The sequence below is a fragment of the Erithacus rubecula genome, assembly GCF_903797595.1.
Source record: "Erithacus rubecula genome assembly, chromosome: 9".
In the NCBI taxonomy this organism is placed as follows: domain Eukaryota; kingdom Metazoa; phylum Chordata; class Aves; order Passeriformes; family Muscicapidae; genus Erithacus; species Erithacus rubecula.
The window spans coordinates 30991208-31011501 of record NC_136660.1 but is presented as its reverse complement, the minus strand read 5'-3'; the positions used below and the strand labels follow the sequence as shown (position 1 = coordinate 31011501).

At 44.1% G+C, this 20294-nt stretch overlaps 1 protein-coding gene across 1 annotated transcript; it reads right to left on the bottom strand.

Annotated features, from left to right (window-relative positions):
* Positions 1-3779: 3779 nt before the first annotated feature.
* Positions 3780-7470, bottom strand: LOC306804800 (scavenger receptor cysteine-rich domain-containing protein DMBT1-like). The gene is made up of 5 exons (XM_079311867.1): positions 7293-7470; positions 6720-6931; positions 6307-6479; positions 5270-5658; positions 3780-4716 (listed from the first exon to the last, which is right to left on the bottom strand). Exons 2-5 carry the CDS (start codon positions 6928-6930, stop codon positions 4431-4433), a joined length of 1059 nt encoding a protein of 352 aa, XP_079167993.1. The 5' UTR covers position 6931; positions 7293-7470; the 3' UTR covers positions 3780-4430.
* Positions 7471-20294: the final 12824 nt, after the last annotated feature.

Below are 20294 nucleotides of genomic sequence, written 5' to 3'. Positions count from 1 at the left end.
CAGATGGGCCATACACTGCCAGGAGAGCACCCAGCAATCAGACTTTTACTCTTAATCTCCTTTGCTTCATCCCCACAAAAGGAAAAATGTTCAGCTTTAAGTCTAAGAAAGTGGCAAAAATAAATATCAGACAACTTCTGAAAAGCCATGTGCAGGTGAAATCAATCTCTACACCACCTGTGCCTGTGTCTGACTTTCGGGTGGTGTCCTGGGTCTCATGTCCTCAAAACCCCTTGTATGAACAGACCAGTACTTCCCTTGAGATGACACACATGAATTTTTGTCACATCATGAATGAATTTCCCCCACAGTCAGAACTGCCTGTATTGGAAGGGTTTCTGGGAGAGAGTGTGAGAATAACCTTGATGATGTTTCTTATTGGGCCATATCTTCTCCTGCCTCAAGTGACCCTGCAGCTGAATTCTTTCCCACTGCATTATAACTCATCCTCAAACCTGGCTTTTGACTTCCAGTCCCTTTTTATACTTCTCTATTCAAATCCTCCTTAGTGCTTTAAAGTGTTTTTAGCTTCAGTGTGCATTTAATGCCAGTTCCTTTTCTGAGTTTTACTGGGAGAAAAAGGACCTGATCTGGGGGAATCTGAGGCAAAAAGAACACAGAAAGCAACTAGGCTCCAAGACTTCCAACTCTCTTCAGTGTTATCATCTGTTCACCTTCTTGCCCTGACCTTGCCTTTTAGCCAGAAGGACCAGCAGGAAGGAAATGATGCTGCCAGTTGCCAAAGGGAATAGCTCAAGGAAAGTCAGCTCTTCATGTGCAAATACACTGAAATGCAGGAAAAGCCACTGGTGCTCAAAAGAGAGGATCCATCAGAGGTGCTGTGCTGCTGCTGGGTGCTTTGTGATATACATCTAAACCTAAGGGAAGGACAGAGGAAAGTAATATGCATTTCTATCTGTGTGAAAGATCTTATCAAGTAAGAAACAGAAATCAGTCATTCAGTAGTTTCACAGCAGTTACTTCTCTACACCAATCTTATTATATATCTATAATGTCTTGCTCAACTTTTATGACACTTTAAAGCTGATAAACTCCAAAGTCCTTCTCCAGAAAGCTAAAACTGGCCGTATATACAGCATTTTGTCTAAATGCTTTTACCCGTTCTGTCTCTTTCCAAGAATGTGTTTTTATGTCTGCCCTTAGCCAGCCTCATTATTTCTTTCTTTGTTCTCACAACTTGATAAGAATTATGTATTCTTGAAGTCTTTTAATGACCCATGAACTTTGAAAATATATTTGAAACTAATCCTTTGGCCATAATATTTTATCTTTGTGTCCAAGTTTCTTTTTAACCACTGGGGCAGTAAAGTGTTTGCCTTAACCTCTGCATGATCAGGCCTCCAACACACTTCTTGAAATCTGTCCTGAAGATATTTGCTGAAATACTCACTGCTCAAGTGAAGCTCTCAGTTTATAAATTTCACAATGACACTGCATATTGAGGGCAAACATACCTCAGCCTCCACACTGGAGAACTCCCCAAACCAAGCAGGACTGTGCCACACCCTCCTGCACAGTGCAGAGCCTGGCACAACTGGGGCATGGCCACGCCTTGCCAAGCAGCAGGTTTTGTTATTTACCATTCAAAGACAGAGATGAGGCCTGCCTGGTGGGCTCCATGCTGTGTTTGCTGTTAAATAAATAACCAGGAATTGGTGTGAAGAGCAGAGCCTAGAAGTTGGCTGCACTATCCTGCTGGAACAAGCTGGCAAGACTTGCTTGCCTAAGCCAGGCACTTCAGCAAACACCTCTTTGTTAGAAAAGATGAATTTTGTATTTGTCTATTCACCTAAATAAAGGGGAAAAAGTGGTGGAGACATCTTAAAATGAGAGGATATAAAATATATTTTTATGGCTTTCATTGATATTCAGATGTATTAGACTGACTTCAAGCTCAAAAAATATGGGCCCAGAACAGATCAGATCCATAGAAATGTTCAAAGTACTCTGAAAAGATTCTGCATTGTGTATGCAAGTTAGAATTTCAAATATCTCATCTCTTGCTATATCCTATTCTCATCCCTGACCTGTGTGCATTTCTTGAGGATTTCACTGTGCTGCAGCTCTGGCTTTGGTCTTTCTGGTCCTCATGAATACAGCAACACAATGAATCTACTCTGTCCTGTCATAAAAATGGGTGAGTCATCCCTTCACAAAGAAAAAGACAATAGCCATTGACTTATTCCATTGTTCTCTTTGTAGCTGTCACCCTACAGTGTAGCAAGATTGGTGTAGTTTTGAAGCAAGCACTTGAGCTAAGAAGAATAATATGGGCTTTTACTGAAGTGACCAGCAGCCTTGGAAGAGAAATAAATGATAGCACAAGCCTTTTCAAATAAGATGTGGTGGAGCACTTCAGGGAAGCATGGTTAAAAAAAGAAAATGTGAAAGTAGATATAGTTTATTAATAATCATAATTTGCATTTACTAAGAGCACTATAATGACTACACCATCCGCCCTAAACTTAACATTTTATGTAGAGCTGGAAAAGACTTATTATACATAGCCAAGAAAAGGTGAGGAGAACTTCAGGCCTTAATGCAAATATGACAGTGAAAATATCTCTTTGGGGGCATTGATATATTTTCTATTCATTCACCAGTATTTAATGGAGGGGGAAATTACAGAGACGTGGGGTTTTGCTGCAAGTTTGCAGGTTGTGGTTGCATGACAACAGAAAGTCATCAGAAACCATTAGCTACTCCACTGTCTTAAGCCACAGATACTAAACCCTTGTGTGTCATTAAACTTCCATCCAGTTCAATCCTCAGCCCATGTTATCTCCCAACCCTTTTTCCCTTTAGAAGCCTTCAAATGAAAAATTTCCTCTGGCTGTGGTGCAATTACTTTATCACAGTGATTCACAATAAGTGAAAGGCATTGAGATCTGATATAAGGTTTTTTTACTCTTGGGAAGTTTTGAACACATTTCCAGCTCCCACTCCTTATGAAACGTGGTCCAGACCCTCCCCCAGCTCATTTGCCCTTCTCTGGACATGCTCCTGCACCTCAGTGACATTTTGCAGTGAGGGGCTGAAAACAGAATCCAGGATTTAAGGCACCAGCACTGCTGGTTCCCATGATGGCACTCAGGATGACAGATGTGAGGTGTTATAGACATAAGGTGTGCTGATATCACAGCAGTTCTGGCTGTATTTTTCACTGGCAGAATCAAGATAACCATGTTGAGAAGAGGGAATTTATGGCTCATGTACCATAATTAAATAAGAGAGCCCAGTATTACAGGGTGGCAACCAATTTGAGGGTTGTTAAACTTTCCCTGGTCTTTTGGCTTCCTTCAATGTTGAGTTGTTATGTCAAGGCCACCTTTTTTCATGAAGTGAGCCTCCACCAAGGAAAGCCTCTCAGGCTTGGATTTTAATCTTGAATCATCAATAAAATTACTCAGTGAAAGGAAATTGCTCAATCCACCAAATTACTCAGACAATGTGACCAGGTGTTTAGCAAGGTTTACACAATCTGATGTGGAATTACTTTCTTCATTTTCTGCTTCAAGAGAAACCCATCCAGAGTGAAAACAGTGACTGAAGTGAGACCTCATTATAATCTTCCCTTCTTCATGAGGGGAAGTGAGGGACAGCAGCAATCTCCAGTGCCCAGTGACAGGAATCAAGGGCATGCCTGAAGTAGTGTCAGGGAGATTTAGGTTGGATCTCAGGGAAAGGTTCTTCCCCCAGAGGTGCTGGCACTGCCCAGGCTCCCCAGGGAATGGGCACAGCACTAAGACTGCTGGAGCTCCAGGAGTTTGGACAAAGCTCCCAGGGATACCCAGGGTGAGATTGTTGGGGTGTCTGTGCAGGGACAGGAGCTGGGCTGGTGATCCCTGTGGATCCCTTCCAACTCAGGATATTCTGTGATTCTGTCAACTGCCAGGGGCTGACAGCAAAAAATTAAACTATCACAGGAAACATCAGATGGACCAGCAGCTGAATTCATATTTTCCTGGATGACCAAAGAATTCAGCTCTGGGGAAGCTGGAAAGATGTGGTCATGCTTTATCCCTCATTGTGTCATGTCCAAAACATAAAAAATGCTGGAAAATACTATTCTAGATTAACAGATTTCTTGCACTCTAATACATCCAGACTTGGGTGTATATTAATAGATCTTGTTTCTAGAACCTAAACTGCAATTTCAACATTTTAGTTTAACCATTAAGAAAGCAAACAACAAAGAGAAAGCTCAAAAAGCACAAATTTCACTCCACGTAGAACTTCTGTGGTCACATTTTTGTTATATGGAGATGACTGATGTAAAGTGGATTAACAGGCATGAGTCAGTAAGCACATTCCTAAAATTTATTCTAGAGTTTCTGGCAATCTAGCAACATAATTTCTTCCAGAATTCAATTGGCATTTAAAGATGCTATCTGTCAAAGGAGACAGTTTTATTCAGATCCATAATTATTCCCGATCTCAGAACCAGGTTCCCAGAGCTGTATTGGACCAGCAACAACAATCACACTTTCTTCATCAGAGTTTGCCTCTCTCTTGTACCTTTGAACACAACCTTGGTGGCATCTGGAAGAATAGTCAAAGGCCCTGCACACCACCAGCTCACACTGCAGGTAAACCTCTGGATTGCTCCGAACAAACTGGAAGGCATTGAATTTAAACCGGAGGGTGTGTCTGTAGGGTGAGTAATATGAAGAATAGGTAGGATCTTTCACACATCTAAAAAGAAACAAAAAAAAAAATCTCTCATGAATACATGCTGCAGTCAGTCATTTACATGCAATAAAACATATGACATGGGAAGTGATTTTTAATCATCATGAAAACGGTTCAGAAAGCTGCAAGTGGGAAAACCAAAATGCCTTTCTTTGGCAGAAGTGAACCACGTTGCCTTTCCTCAGCCTGTCATGTCTGGTACATGGTGTTTTGTGTGATTCTGTGAAGGTAAATTTACCTTACCTGAGGTATGTCACTACTGCCTTTTCAATAATAATAATCATCATCATCATCATTATCATCCATTGTGAACTGGCCGTAGCCATTTTGTCTACTTGTTATTTTCAGCTGTGGGGTGTGTGTGTGTGTGATATTTTGGGTCAATCCATCCCCTTTTTCCCAGTAAACCCTGGATGCCCTTGTCCATTAATTAATTAGAAGCTGTCATTAATGTGTGCTAAATTCACATTCTTCCATTACATAAAAAAAAAAAAAAAAGAGAGATACAGGAGTTTGAAGGCAGTTGTATCTGTAATTGCAATGTATAAGAACTCACCCATTCTTGATTATAGCATAAGGTCTTGTTGTAAAATTCTGGCGAGTGGGAGATGCCACGCAAGTGTCCAGAAACAACTCCAGTGAGGGATCAGAGCTGTGCAGGGAAGCTTCCAGGTACAAATTCTGGTTGATTCTGACATGGTAGGGTGAGTCATACACTGGCCGTGAGAAGCTTGAAGAGTCATAAAATGTGAGGTTTACATCATATCTCTCATATTGGGTTTCATTGACTTCAAAATTATCGTCTGCGATATACATTGTTTTTGCCCACGTGTTCTGGAGCATCTTGCAGTTGACATGCAAGAGAAGATTTCTATTTCTTGTGATTAATGTACCAGAAGAGGACCCTCTAATGACGTTGGAATATCTGATTGTGTCGTTGTTTCCCTGTTTGGCACATAAAATAAAATGCAAAATTAATTCATATAGTTGCTATTATAAACTTTGCTGTATCCTTACATTGTAAAAACATTATTCCCCAGAAAGCCTGATGTGGAAAAATCTGCATCTAGTAATTTCTGTTCTCAAGATAAGAATCTGTAATCTTCATGTGGTATTCAGTGCCCACAATTTTGGCCTAGAAAGCAACTCACAATAAATGCAGACTTAATAGAATTAAGTACAACCTGTACAACATTAAGTACGTGTAGGTTCAGGTCCAGCAAATTATTTAACCTGAAATCTGACTACAACATTATTAGTCTTATTTAGTGAAAGCTTTGAAACTTTTTTAACTCTCACACTCAGCCTGGGACCTTGAAAATGCCAAGTATTTGTATCTTTCCACAGCTTATTCCTTTGGAGATTGATAACTGTCTGTAAGGAAGGGCTCTGTTAGCAGAGGAAGGAAATGCAAGTGCAAATAAACCTTTTCCTTCAGGAGACAGGAAGACAACCCCTAATCACCAGGATATTTCCAGTCCCTGCAGATCCCAGGTAGATTTCAACTTGTGCTGGTTTTCAAAGCAACTTCTTCTGTTTGAATTTTTATATCCTCCCATTATTTGCCCACTTTGTTGAAACGTTCAGTCCTACCTCTCTGTCAGTGCCACAGTAGGTGTATGGAATGTCAAACACCACATAATTTGATGTAATGTTGGGTGTGCAAACGGGGTCGTTCAGGGTGAGGTTCCAAGCAGAGTAGCCATGGGACTGAAGGAAGTATCTGCTCACAACCACGTGCATGTAGTCTGGCAAGCATAGCAGTGCTAGTGGATGGCAAAGAAAATATGTTACAAGCTCAGTGAAGTGACCTAAAAAGGTTGTAAGTAGTGGGTTAAATAAACACTATCTTTTGCAGAAGCAGCTGATATGACAGAACGAGTTCAGAATCCAAACCATGGACTTGAGTCTGCATGAAAACACTACAGATCTAATTTAAAACAACATTAACAAGATTAACAATAAGGAAATAATTGAAGATCATGTTTCTGCTTTAAAGAACTTACTGGTGCTGTCGTCAGCTGGAGTGGAATAATAGTTGGCCTGAAACCCTCTGTATGTGATTCGGGAGTTACTGTGGAAGCGGACGGTCAGCAGGTTGGAGGACGATGTGTACGAGTGGTAATAACCAGAACAGATCTTCCCAAGGAGGGGGGAACTGTGCAGGGACCCATCGTAGATTTCCACATAGTCAGAGAGGCATCTGCCACCTTCCATCCTGGGGAGCAACAAAACTATTTAGTTTAATGGTTTAGACGATTTGGTTTTGTTTTTCTGTCCTTTGTTTTTTGTTTGCTTGTTGGTTTGGATTTTTAGTCTGATTAACTCATTATAGCAGAAGAATACATTTGATTGATATGGCTGTCAAATCTTTGGAATAAAAACTACAGCCTCCAATTTCTGTCTCAGTAGATGCCAGCCACATTTTTGACAAAATAAGCAAAAATGAACACATTTTTCCTCTCCAAATGTACTTACAGCTTTGATAAAGACCCTTGAAATCAAGCAGGCTTTTGCTTAGTAAGTCTGAGTTTTCAGTCCCATATATTGATCTTCCCAAGTAATAAATTCTTACTTACTGAATATCTCTAAATACAAGTGTGACAAGGAAGTTGCTCTTCACTTGTATTTCCCACACACAGTTGGCATTGTTTGGATAATTTCTGGGGTAAAATGGACTCTCTATGGTACCAGATGAAGAGGAAAGCGGGCCACCACAAGAATAATATTCTGCAGAGAAAAATACAAGAAGAAAAAGATATGTATGCACCTTTAGGGTTGAGTTTTGAATATGTCTGTGGGAGGTTTATGTCAAAATGTAGAGATAGTGACTTCTATCAGCTTCAGTGGCCCTTCCATTAGGTTCATATATATCTGAATGCAGGTTAGGAGACGCTAACTGCATTGAACAGATTTGATAATGCTGATCTGCAGCGCCTGCACTAGCAGGACACAAATATTTGCCACAGAACTGCACAGTTTTTGAGGCTGGAATTCTGGAGGTCAACTGTTCCTTGAAAGAGGAGCCCCCTGTTACAATTATTGATGACCAAAGGGAAGAGAGAAAAAATGTAAAATAATTTTGTTTCAAAAAAAGAACGCTGATAAATCTCCAATTCAAAAACTTACCTAAGTCCTCCAAACCTACCTGAGGCTGGTGTTGTCTGGTCCAAAGTAGTGGGAGCTGTAGGGAGAGAGAAGCAGGTGAATGCTTATCATTTTGCCTAAGAGAAACAGACCTGTGGGGGTCATCCTTCCCCAGAAGGGCTCCTGAAGTGACACTGAAACACCAGACCCACAGTCACGACCTGGACACATGGCAGGTCCCCATGCAGCTGCACCTCCAAGCCTTCCCCTTCCACCCACCAGCCCAGGGTGCAGCTTGTGTTCTGCAGGTTCTGCTCCCACCAGCAGGGCCTTGAGCTCCTTTGTTAATGGTCAGCAGGGTAGGACAGAGTGGACACTCATCCTGTTTGCTGGTGGCACCAAACTGGGAGGAGGAGATGGTCAAGCAGATCATCCAGAGGGAATCTGGCACTGCAGACGGAGAGCAGCACCAGCCTTGCTCCTCCACAGCTGCACAGCTGCCAAAAGGAGGCCACTGTGACTGAGCACATCAGCTCTATTTTGGGAAAACAAGAAATAGCCTTTGGCCTCTGCAGCAATGAGTGTGCCAGGGCAATTCCTCTGTCTACAGCATAGGCCAGGAAAATTATGACAGCTCAGTTGGCAGCACTGGGGGAGGTGTAGAAAGTCAGAAACAGTGTCAGGCAGCAGCTTCATGGACATCCTATCCTGAAAAATGCCCTTGAGCCAGGATTCCTCTGAGTGAGGCCAGAGGGTCTAGATGCCTACAAGGTGTTGAGAGCCACCAGAAGCTCTTTGTGATTGAGTTTGAGCTTCTGCTCTGGCGAAGAGTGAAGGACAGCTCTAGCCTTACCCGCGGTGCTGTTGAAGTCAAGAAATGAGGAGTAGAAGGCGTGGAAGCCTCTGCTGGTGACGCTGCCATCGCTGCTGAACAGGACGGTGAGCTGGTTCCCTGAGGAGGTGAAGGTGCGATGGTCGTCCCTGCAGACCAGGCCCAGGCGCAGGGCCTGGGGAGAGCCACCATCAAACACCTCAATGGCGTCATAGGAGCAGCTGCTGCCTTCCAGCCTGAGGGAGAGGAGGGTCTGCCTGCAGCACAGGCTGCGGGGCCCAGCCCTGCTGCCCAGGCTCGGGCAGAGGCTGCCCAGGCCCCCGAGCCCACAGGCGGGCCTGGCTCACTCACTGCACGTCCGTGAACTGCAGCTGGATCCTGCGGGCCCGGTCCCGCAGCCGGATGCGCCACACGCAGCGCGAGTTGTTGGGGTAGGAGCCGGGGTAGCCCGGGCTCTGGATGGTGCCAGACAATGTCTGGAGTAAGCCACCACAGGAGGTGTACCCTGAGGAAAAGAGGAGAATGGGCAGAGAGCTCTTATCCCGTCACCAGAATCCATCAGAGAAGGACATGGCTCTGCCACAGCCTCACAGACCCTCCCTGCTGTGCACCCCAAAACGTCACCCCTGCATCCCCCCAGCCCAGGGCACGGGTTGTGCTCAGCTCATACAGTAACTCAAATCCATGCAGCTGACTGTCCAGTGGCACACTTGGGGAAGAAGATAATCAGAGCTCTTAACACCTCTGGACCTAAATGTGGTTGGTGAGAGAGGGGAAATTGAGCTGGACGTACCTGGTGCTGCAGGGAGAAGTCAGCAGGATTGACTCCCAGCATTTTTCCTAAGAGATCCAACCTGCTGGGAGTCAGCCCTCTCCAAAAGCTCTTTCCAATGGAGCCCAGTGAGGCAACAAGAGTCCATGGACACAAACTGAACACAGGAGATTTCCTCTGAACATCAGTAGACACTTTATCTCTGTGAGGGTGACTGAGCACAGGTTGCCCACAGACATGGCAAATAGCCAAGAGCCCTCTGGATATATATGGTCTTGGGAAGCCAGTTCTGGCTGATCCTGCTTTTAGCCAGGTGGTAGGTACTCCAGAGATCCCTTCCAACCTCACCATCCTGAGATTCTGTGATGTGTAACTGAGGGCAGAAGCAAGCCCAGCCCCATAGCTCCTCTGGACATACCTGGTGTAGTCCATAACCACCAGGGGAACATCGATCTGGAGACAGCTGGTTCTGCAGGAAGAGAGCAGCAGGTGAGCAAGCAGTGCTTTGCCTGAGAGGATCATCCTGCTGGGACTCCCCTTCTCCAATGGGAACCCCACTGAACCCCAGTGAAAGCCAAAGCCCACAGTCAGCACTGCAATGTGGCAGGACTGAGATGGCTGCAGTGCCAACTGCACCAGCACTTGCTCAAGAACATCCCCACTGCAGCACCATGAAGACCAGTGCTAAACCTCTCCCACAGAAGAAGTGGCTGCTCAATCCCAAAGAATCCCAAGCAATCATGCATCTCCCTGAATGCTAGGGACATTGGCCAGGGCCTTTAAGTGCAGCCTACACAGAGCACCCCAGAGAAAGAAAACCCCATGGAAAAGCCATATGTAAACAGAAATCTCTGGTTACCTGCTGATGGAGACACTGCTATTCCCGAGTCTGGAAGGAGAAAACCAGAGGGTGTGAGGCACTAGGACTGCTTGTGTTCCCTTAGAGCATGTATTTAATTTAATGGAAAATTATGGACAGACCATGGGGAGGGCAGGCTGACTAAAAACCATTCCTCTCCTCACACCCTGCTCTGTGCAGGAGTGATGCCCAAACCCCAGATTTCCCAGGTACAGTCTGCAAACATGAGATTGATGCTCCCTCTGAAATGCCACCCTCAGTGTCAGGGACATGGACCCACAACCTGCTGCTGCTCTGCTGAGCACGGAGCAAGGGCTGAACAGCCTTCATCCCACCTCACTCCAGACAGATTTTCTTCAGGAAAACACCACCAAAACACAGACACCCACCTGAGCATATGACAGAAGCATCTCCATGGTGGCACACTCTATACTGGTATGTGTAGGGACACTGCCACACGTAGTCCTCGTAGCCCTCACAGTTCACCTCAGTAATCATGTACGGGTACGAGTTGCTCGAGGGGAAGGAGTGTGTGGTTGTGAGAGGGTAGCCACAGCCCAGCTGCCTGCACACCACCTTGGCATCCTGCATGTCCCACAGGTAGCCACACACCTTCTCCCAGCCTCCAAAGTAGTAGATCTCCACGTTGCCTGCACACCGGTTGGGTCCGCTGCTCAGCCTCAGCTGCAGCTCTTTGAGAGACACAAACCCTCTGGTCAAGCCAGTGGTGCTCTGGGTCCAGGCAATGACATCCCACATCCTCTCTGGGCATGGCTGCAGTCACCTGCAGCCCAGCCCAGGGCTGGCAGCCCCTTCTCAGCTCCCACACTGTGGGTTGGAGAGGCTGGGGCAGCCGGGGCAGGCTCGTCCCATCCCTGTGCCAGGGACATGACAAGAACCCTGGCTGACAGACTCACCATCATATATGGGTCCAACTGTGGAGGAGAACAGGCAGGGAAAGAACACACAGAGAACAAGAGAATTAGGACCAAGTCTTTGGGAGCTGTCAGTGCTCTGTACCCTTCCCACAGTTAGTCGAGGTCCCAGTGAAGGGCACAATTGACAGATCTTTTTCTTTCCAACAAGGAGCCTGGTTGATGGAAGGCAAAGCCATCCCCACATTCCTGCCTCACAGATAATTTACTTCTCATGTATATCCCTGTCCCCATCCTAAAGAAAATGTAAGCTTTTAAATTATACTAATTTGTTCCCAAGAATAAATACTATGACGAAAACATAAATCTATCATTATTGTAAAAAGTATCAATCTGGGAAATTCTACTTACTAGTCGTGGGGTAAGCAGATGTTGTATGAGTCCAAGAGTCTAAAGAAGAAAAAAAATAGGATAGTATATGTGAAGGTCAGCAAGGCAAATTTAACATGAAACTTCCCCAAACTCTGTTCAGTCTCTAGGAATTTGCAGCCAGCGAAATGTAGATCCAGGATATTTCTGTGTTAGTAAATCTCAGTAGTTTTTTCTTCCATTAACCATCAACATTCTTTGTGAGCCCACCAAAACCTACAACTGGCCCCTTGAAGTGGGACTAGTTTTCTCAGGTTACCCAGCCCCCTGAGCTGGAAGATGGGGATGGGGAACAGAATGAAGCCCCCATAGTCCAAGGGGAAATATTCAGTGACCTGCTGCACCACTTGGATATTCACAAGTCTGTGGGGCTGGATGGAATCCACTCCAGGCAGCTGGGGATCTCAGCCTGGAGAAAAGAAAGCTCTGGGGGAATCTTATTGCTCCCTACAGATACACTGAAAGGAGCTTGTAGCCAGGTGAGGGTCAGTCCCTTCTCCTAAGTAAGGAGTGATAGGAAATAGCCTCAAGTCAGACTGTAGATAAGGGGAAATGCCTTCCTGGAGAGAACAGGCTGCTCAGGGCAATGGTGGAGTCACCATCTCTGAAGGGATTTAAAGGACATTCAAATGTGGCACATATAGATATGTAAGTATGTGGGACTGCTGGGTTAATGGTTGAACTCGTTTATCTTAAAGGTCTTTTTCAGCTGGAACGATTATTTCATTTTATCTGCTGGTTTAACCTCAGCTAATCAGGAGTTGATGGCCCTATTACTGATAGGAGAATAGGCTGTGAAAAACTTCCTTCTTCCTTTCTCCAAATCAATAGCAATGGAAACCCCTACAGAATGAAAATGACAGAATACCTGGGAGGTCATCAGAACAAGGCCAGTGACAAGGGAGGCTGCACATCTCAGTATTTTCATCGTGCACAGCTGCATGTATAAAGGGGGCCTCCAAAATCTCCCTGTCCCAGGTTCTGCTCACATTCCCACCATATCTAAGCTACCTCTCATTCCCTTCCACTTCCAGCAGCACTGATTCCATCAGTACCACGCAGGCAGTGTCAATAACTGGGTCAAAGAAGGGTTTTTGCTGCTAGGGCTGATGGAAAGCCTCCAGGTGGCACTAAGAGATCAGAGGTGTCCCGCAGGACAGGGCTCTGGCACGCAGAGAAAGGTGATCTCTTTCTTGGTGTTTTTGGATCAGGTGACAGCACCAAACCTATAATCAGAATTAATAAAGGCATTTCATGTGAGTCCTGCTCTGTCCCTGCGTAGGTCACTGAAAAACAGTCTACAAACCTGAACTCAGACAAAATTTGTCTGTTTAAACTGTGGATAACTTTGCTTTGGCTTTCAGAAATACTCAGAAACTGCTGTCTTTTTAGTCTTCACTTTTAGCCTGGGTTTATTACCCTAAGCTTTTAACCCAAGCAGTGATTTAATTAAGCTCTTCATTGCAGTGATGACTCATTCTTTCTGTGAGAGTAGCAACAAATATTCACTCATATGCTGTGTTTTAACTACATATATGTGCTGCCATGTGGAATCTATATGGGTGCATTCAGCATCTGGGACTCCAGTCTGAAGGACACTCACCACCCTGGTGTGTTGGCTACCACTGGACTAGAGGAGTTTTCACCAGCCTGGAGAGAGAGAATTTAGCAAGGCCAACTCTATAAACAATGTACATTTTTATATAACTTCAAAGTTATTCGTTGTTAGAGGCATTTTTTTTTTTGTTGGGGAATCTGCTAGTGTTAACATAAGAAACAAAAACAAGGAAAAAACCTGTTGAAGGAAGATTACATGAATTAAGTAATGAGGATGAGAAGTTTACATGAACAGGATCCCCTGGTGGCACTGGCAAAGGAATGGCAGTGGATTTGCAATATCATGTTTGATAAGACCTGTGACAGTGGCTGTCAAACTCACAGTCTAGGTGCTTGAAGTGATTTCTGGATGCAGAAGATTCTGATGGGGACAAGTGTCATTTATTCAGATATTAGGAAACTTTCCAACATCTCCCACAATGCTGCTCCTCATGCATGCAAGGCTTTAAATCTAAATTAGCTGGATGGTAATAAAAGAGTTAAACAGCAACTCGGTATTTTCCAGCTGAACATCAACATCCCAGTTTAGTTTTCAGTATCACTAATTGCACCTCAAATATTTATGGAGGGAGCAAATAATGGGGGCATTAAAAACCTGAGCCTGAAAACACCCTGGATGTTATTTCTTTCTGCTGTGTGAGTGCATGGAAAAAGAAAGCAGGTTTTTGCCTCTAATCCATTAGTTCAAGTCAAGTTCATTCCAGAACTTTACACCTGAAAGAGGAAGGGGTGGAAAGACAGCAGCTGTGGCAACACTTCTGATGTTTTTACACCCCTGAATAGAGGATACAACAGCAGCTGCTTTAAAAATAAAGGTTTTGTCTTTCCCAGCACCAGGCTGGCACCCTGCTCAGTCAGGGAAGTCTCACCTGGAAAGGGAAAAAGTATTTTTTGAATACAAAAAGCCTATTTCACCCTTTTTGAAATATCCCCCCTCCCACCAGACTCACCAGTATTTTTATTGGTCCCCAAAGGGATGAAAGTGGCTGGGTAGAGCATTGGCTCTGCAACCAAATTAAATTACACTCCTAACAGGAATTAGCCTGTGGGAAATTAGACTACTAAAAAAATTCAGCAATTTCCATTATAATCTAATAATTATAATAATAATGGGGACAGGGGTATATGCCATATTTGTTTTATCTATTTCACTGTTATGAAACACCAAAGGGTAAGATGTAACAATGTGTCTAATCAAATACAAATCCCACAGTTTTTATACCTCACTCTCTTTAAAATAAACATGTATTTAGTCCAGAAAATACTTATTAGTCTTTAAATCATTTATCCCAATATAAAGGATCAGAAAATGTTATCATTGGCTTTGCAGTATATCCATTTTAATTTCCTTCACTAGGCTCTTTACAAAAAATGATGGGAAAAAAATAACATTCATTAAGCAGTTTTGATAAAATTGACTTGCTCAGCTCATAGTTTTGATCCGCTCACGGTTTTCAAAAGAGCTGAACCATGTTGGTAAATCCTCTTTTACCCTTAAATCTAAACGTTAACCCAAGGTGAAATATAACTACAGAGGTGATTGGAAGTGAGGTTCTTTACCTGCATCCACCTGAATGTGAAGAATTATCATCACCATCCAAGACAAGATCCTGATGGCAGCCATCTCCTTGGAGCTCCTGATGCAGGAGGACACCAGAATTTATAGGCAGAGTCACCAAGGGGTGCAGCTCAGCAGCCCAATCCCTGCTTTCTGTAGCTCAATACCACAGCCCCCATTGCTGTCACTTCCCTGACTTCCATCACCACATGTTTGATTTGTAAAACAATATTTACAGCTTCCTGGTTCTACAAGAACACAACACCTGGCATCTGATCCAGGGAAAGCAGACATCAAAAGTGATTGCATCCCATCCCTCTTTGGCTGTGGAGTTCTCTTGCTGTCACTTATGTAACTTGTCCCTTTCTTGGGTTTGTGCTGTATCTCAGCCAAAGCTGCTTTTTAGCTGCAAAATGTGCTTTTCTTTTTGTGACTGAACATGTGGAAGGGTAGGACTATGGTGGGAAACAACCCAAGGGCTTATGAAAACCCTTTGTACTCTGTCCTAATAGATGTCACAAAAACATGCAGTAAAAGTGAGTACATTCTTCTTTTTCTCTTCTCCCTCTGTTCATCCCTCAGTGTGCTCTATCCTCACCAGGGCAGCAAGACTCAGGACGTTTAAGCTCTGCAAGTTCATCAAAAGTAATCTTTTGACTTTTGGCACAAATTCAAGCCAAACTCTGGTGACCATACACTGATCATTGTTAAACTGCACAAAACTTTCCCAGAGAACAAGGGCTCTAAGTATGGAGATGGGGGCAAATATAGAAAATAAGTGAAAATTCATCCCAAATTCTCTATTTCTGAAGCTCTTAAGAGCTTGGCAGAACTCCTGACACAGTTGTCCCCTGGGATTTCCAACAGATTTAAGGTAATAGATGAGTAAGGGCATCCAATGGAATTTACAATGGATTTTTATGAAGAGAAAGTATCTGAGGTCATGATGAAGTGCTCACCAAAGAACCCACATTTGCACAGCAAATTTGGCAATGTTTGAACAGTATATAAAACCTCAGAATCACAGAACTGCTGGAAGAGCCCCTGGTCCAAGCCTCAATTCAAGTAGGATTATCTTCCAAGTTCAGTCAATCTCTAAAAAGTCTCAGGGTCTTAGCAATCTGTATAACTCAAAATTCTGCATTTTCTTTTCTAGAGAGAACGTGCAAAAACATCCAGTAGATAAAAATTTGACATCCTGCTTGTTCCTGCTGTTAGTTTTGGATTTATTACTGGTCAGCAAACAAATTACTTCCCAGAAACTCAGGAACAGGTTTCTTGTGACTCCTGAACCATGCAATGCAGCAGTCCTGGACAGCCAATGGCCAAACTCAACCTCACACAGCACAGAAGAGCCAAAAGAAGATAAAAGGAGAAAGGAGGCACAAACTCCATTGTGAAAATGGGGGGAGGAAAGGAAAGGATTAGTTAGACATGCAAACAATTTGTTGACTCTGTAAACATGGGGAGACTTTTATTCTCATGGTTTTGCTAGGCAGGTGGAAGAAGTCCATTCTTTTGGAGGGACTGGAGGAAGTAAGGGATGTGGCTTGGTAAACACATTGGGGCAGCTGTTGCAGACCTGGGGAGATGAAAGAAAAATAAAACCAGCCTAAAACCACCTAAAGTCAATGAAAATTGGTGTATTCGAACACAAAAAGAGAACATGTGAGACAACCCTGAGCTCAGGGTGACTGGTCCACACAGATCCCAATGGCAATCACCACTGCATGGCCATCCCACTCCAGGACTGGCATTCTCTGCATGGAGAGACACAGAGAACATGTCCACACATTCTCTGTGTGGAGCCCAGCCCTTGGTTCCTTAGTTAAAAAGGAATTGGGGTGGACTGCCTTTGGCTGGCTGAAAGACACCAACCCAGCCCCTCTCTCATTCCCCCTCCTCAGAAGGGCAGGAGGAAAAAAAGGTGAAGTTATGGGTTGAGATAGGGACAGGGAAATCACTTCTTGCCACATGGAAAACAGATTTAGCTTATAGAAAAATATCTTGACTGCCAATTAAAATAGAATTGTGTAGCAAGAAACACAGTTAACTTAACACCTTCCCCACTCCCTCTTTTGCCAGGCTCAAGGTCACCTTGTCACTCCACTCCTGTACCTTCCCCCTTGCTGAGGGTCCATGGTCAGCCCGTGGCAGTTTGTCACTGCTGCTCTGTCCTCCTCACCCTTTTCTCATGCTCCATGGTGGGTCCTTCCCCTGGGCTGCAGTCCTTCAGCATAAACCAACAGGTTATCCTTCAGGATAATCCAGCATTTAGCTCCCCATGGCCACAGCTACTTCAGGAAATGTCCCCTTGCTCCAGCACAGGGGCCTCTGTGGATTGTGGAGACATCTCAGGTCTAGCACAAGGAGAACCTCCTCCTCCATCTCCTCTAACTTTGGTGTACAAAGAGCTGTTCCTCACATTTTCTACACCAAATCCTCATTTCCTGCATAGAATGTTGTACTTTCTTAAATACAGCTGAAGAATTAAATGCAGCTGAGCCATGCCCTGAGGTGGGACTGTTGCAGAGCTGACTGGAACACACCAAAGCACCAGAGCTGCTGGGTCAGAAGCCAAGACACCAGCTGGCACCTGTTAAACCACCCCCTCCACTTAATTTCATTGGCTTCATTTGCAGTGGTCACTACCCTGACATTGCAGAAAAAAAACTTCAAAGAGCTAGCAGCAAAATGTTGCTCTGGTACTGACCTGGGTTTTTTTGCACAAAAATACTTTCTTCCCACCAGATGGGATGGCTGATGGAGTGGAGGATTTTCTTGACTCTTGGCTCATTTAACCAGAGTGGGAACCTGATGAGAATGTGTGGAAACAGTTTCAGTTTGTATCCATGCTTGCTTTAAAAGTCAACTATGCAAGGAAATGCTTATCCTTGGGATGGGAGAAAGGATGCAAGTTGTTCACACTTTTTTACTAGTTGTAATAATCAGTCACTAGCTTCTCCAAATTCAATTGATACTATAGCTTCTGTTGTAGCATCAGTGATGCTTCTCCCCTACTACAGGGCATGGCAAGGGCCAGGAAGCAGGTACCAGCCACTCATCCCAAGCTGAAATGGTTTCTATGCTTCCCTGCTCCCTGTCCACTCTCCCCGTCTGTTCTCTTCCCTTGCACCTCTGCCCTAAGCTCTGTTTGCACAAGTGACACCAAAGCAAATTGTAAGGCAGGAATGGTTTCATTGCATCAGAAAATCAAGATTTATGATTAAGCTGTGTTTGCTTGGGATGGGGAAGATTAAATTATTTAATCTGATACTGGACACAGCCTTGCTGCCTGGCTGTGGGAACACCAGTTCCCTCCTGATAGGCCTCCTACCATCCCTCTGCTGCACTTGCTTCCATTTCTCACTGGTCATTAAATAACAAATGTGTTCCTTAAGTACAGTGCTGCATCTGGCAAGGAGAGAAAACAGGGTCAAATTGACTTGCCCTGCAGAGGGCTTGCTGGAACTGCTCTGTCCCTGTCACCTCCAGCTGCTTGTCTCAGCCCTACAGCCCTTCCACTGATCCTCCAGAGATTCCCTCTGCATCCCTGCAGCTTTCCTTCAGTTCTCCTGCTGTGCCTGTGTTCACCATGGAAGTCTGAGAGCCCCTGCACAGCTGGAACAGAATCAATTAAAGATCTTGATTGCAAGGTATCAACAGAGAAGTCACCTCTGCAGACACACACGCAGACACAGAGGAGCTGTGGGGGTCTCCTCTCTTCATTCCTCTTGTACCCTCTCTCTCTTGGCTTGCTGTTCCTCTCCCAGCCCCCTCCCCTCTGCTCCCCTCCTGTGTCCCTCATCCCCCAGAGCAATGACATTCAGATCCACACCAGCAGCTCCCAGGAAGGCACAGAGTGTTTGTCCAAACAACTGGTGCCTGGTGAGTTACGGGTGAGAGCATCCAGCTAAGCAGGTGGGGACTGATCTCCGTGAGAGCCAAGAGCTGTATAAGGAAATAATTTTATTGTTCTTATGATACTAAGGATCTCTGACATTCCAGAGCAGTAACCATATTCCAGCCAGGAGCAGAGTTGAAAATAGGGAGAAAAACGCTCAGGGCAAATTCAGGCTGAATTCAGTAAAGAATTTCATTTGATCAAAATAATAAAGTGTAAAAAATTTCTATTCTGAACCTGTCATAGCAAGATGTTTCAAATAAAGTCATAGAAAATTGAGCCAATCTATTACTTAGAGCTTGAAAGACCTGAGAACCTGAGACACAGCTCCTTTGAGTCAGTGAAATATTGCAATTGAACCATTTATTAGGCAACTACCTCTGCTATTTTTTAATTGCTCTCCCATTTTTGGAAGAGATGTTGAACTGTTGAGGAAGTGAGGGGACTTGGGATTATTTGGGAAAAGTGCTAGTCAGATGAAAGGACACTCGTGCCCTGTCTCATTTTGTGTTCTTGTTGGTTGCATCTCATCTTCTTCCAACACTCCTCCCTCTCCCAGACCTCCACTGGCTCAAACAAACCCCAATTAATGAAAACCAACCTCTTTGAATGCAACAAGATTTGTTTATCAAATAGAAGATGAGAGAACAGAAATCTTTCACCTTACAGTAAGGGGACATCGTGCAAAACAGGAACTCTTTGATCTCTGTTTGCTTCCTGGTAGCAAATACCCCAATATTTTACACACCATATCAGAGTACAAGATATTCCTTTGTACAAACATAAAGTCACCACTCCTTGAATCAACACACTCAGGCCTGCAGCTGTGAAGCTTTAAAGGGTCAATGGCAATGGAAATAGAAATGAAAAATATAATTTTTGAGAATATCCTTGTCATTAAGATGTCTTAGTACCTAAGATCTACATAAATTACTACTGCAACAGAGATGATAATGAGACCCTGAGCAGGGACTAGGACTGAGGTTTCCACACTTTTAAACAACATTTAAAATTGCAGAAAGCTGCTCCTTACCCTGCAATTCTCTGTGCCTGGCACCACAGAGGTAGAAGCAGAGACCTCTCCCACCCTGGCCAGCTGGTAATCAAGTGTTTAGATTGTTTTCTGGATGAGATTGATGGATTTGAACTGGGCCAATTTTTTTGCTGAACAAAATCACTCTCAAGCCATTTTAAGATGGGAGCCACCCATGCTCAGAGAGAAAACAGACTCTTCCCTGTCTTAAGTTCCCTCATCACATATCTGCCACCATTTCTGATCTTTTTGACAAAGGTTGCTAAATGTCTGAGTCCCAATAACGAAATTTAAATACCTCCAAGATTTGTGGCTACTGATGCCAGCAAGAGGTAAGGGAAGGGCAGTTCAGCTTCCATCCATCCCAGATCTCCCTTGGATCTTGCCTTCTGTTTGTTGAACAAATTTGATCTCTTACCCAACAAACAGCAGAGGCTGAAAAATGCACTGCTGTGATTTGCAGGAGGAGGGTGGGTCTGAATGATTTTATTGTTTGCTAAACCAAGAAAGGAAAACAATTAGTGGAATGATCCATTAAACCACAATCCCATGAAATTTCCCTGAAGAGTAAAAATGTTGTCATAAACTTAAGGATAACCAGAAGCACTGGACAGC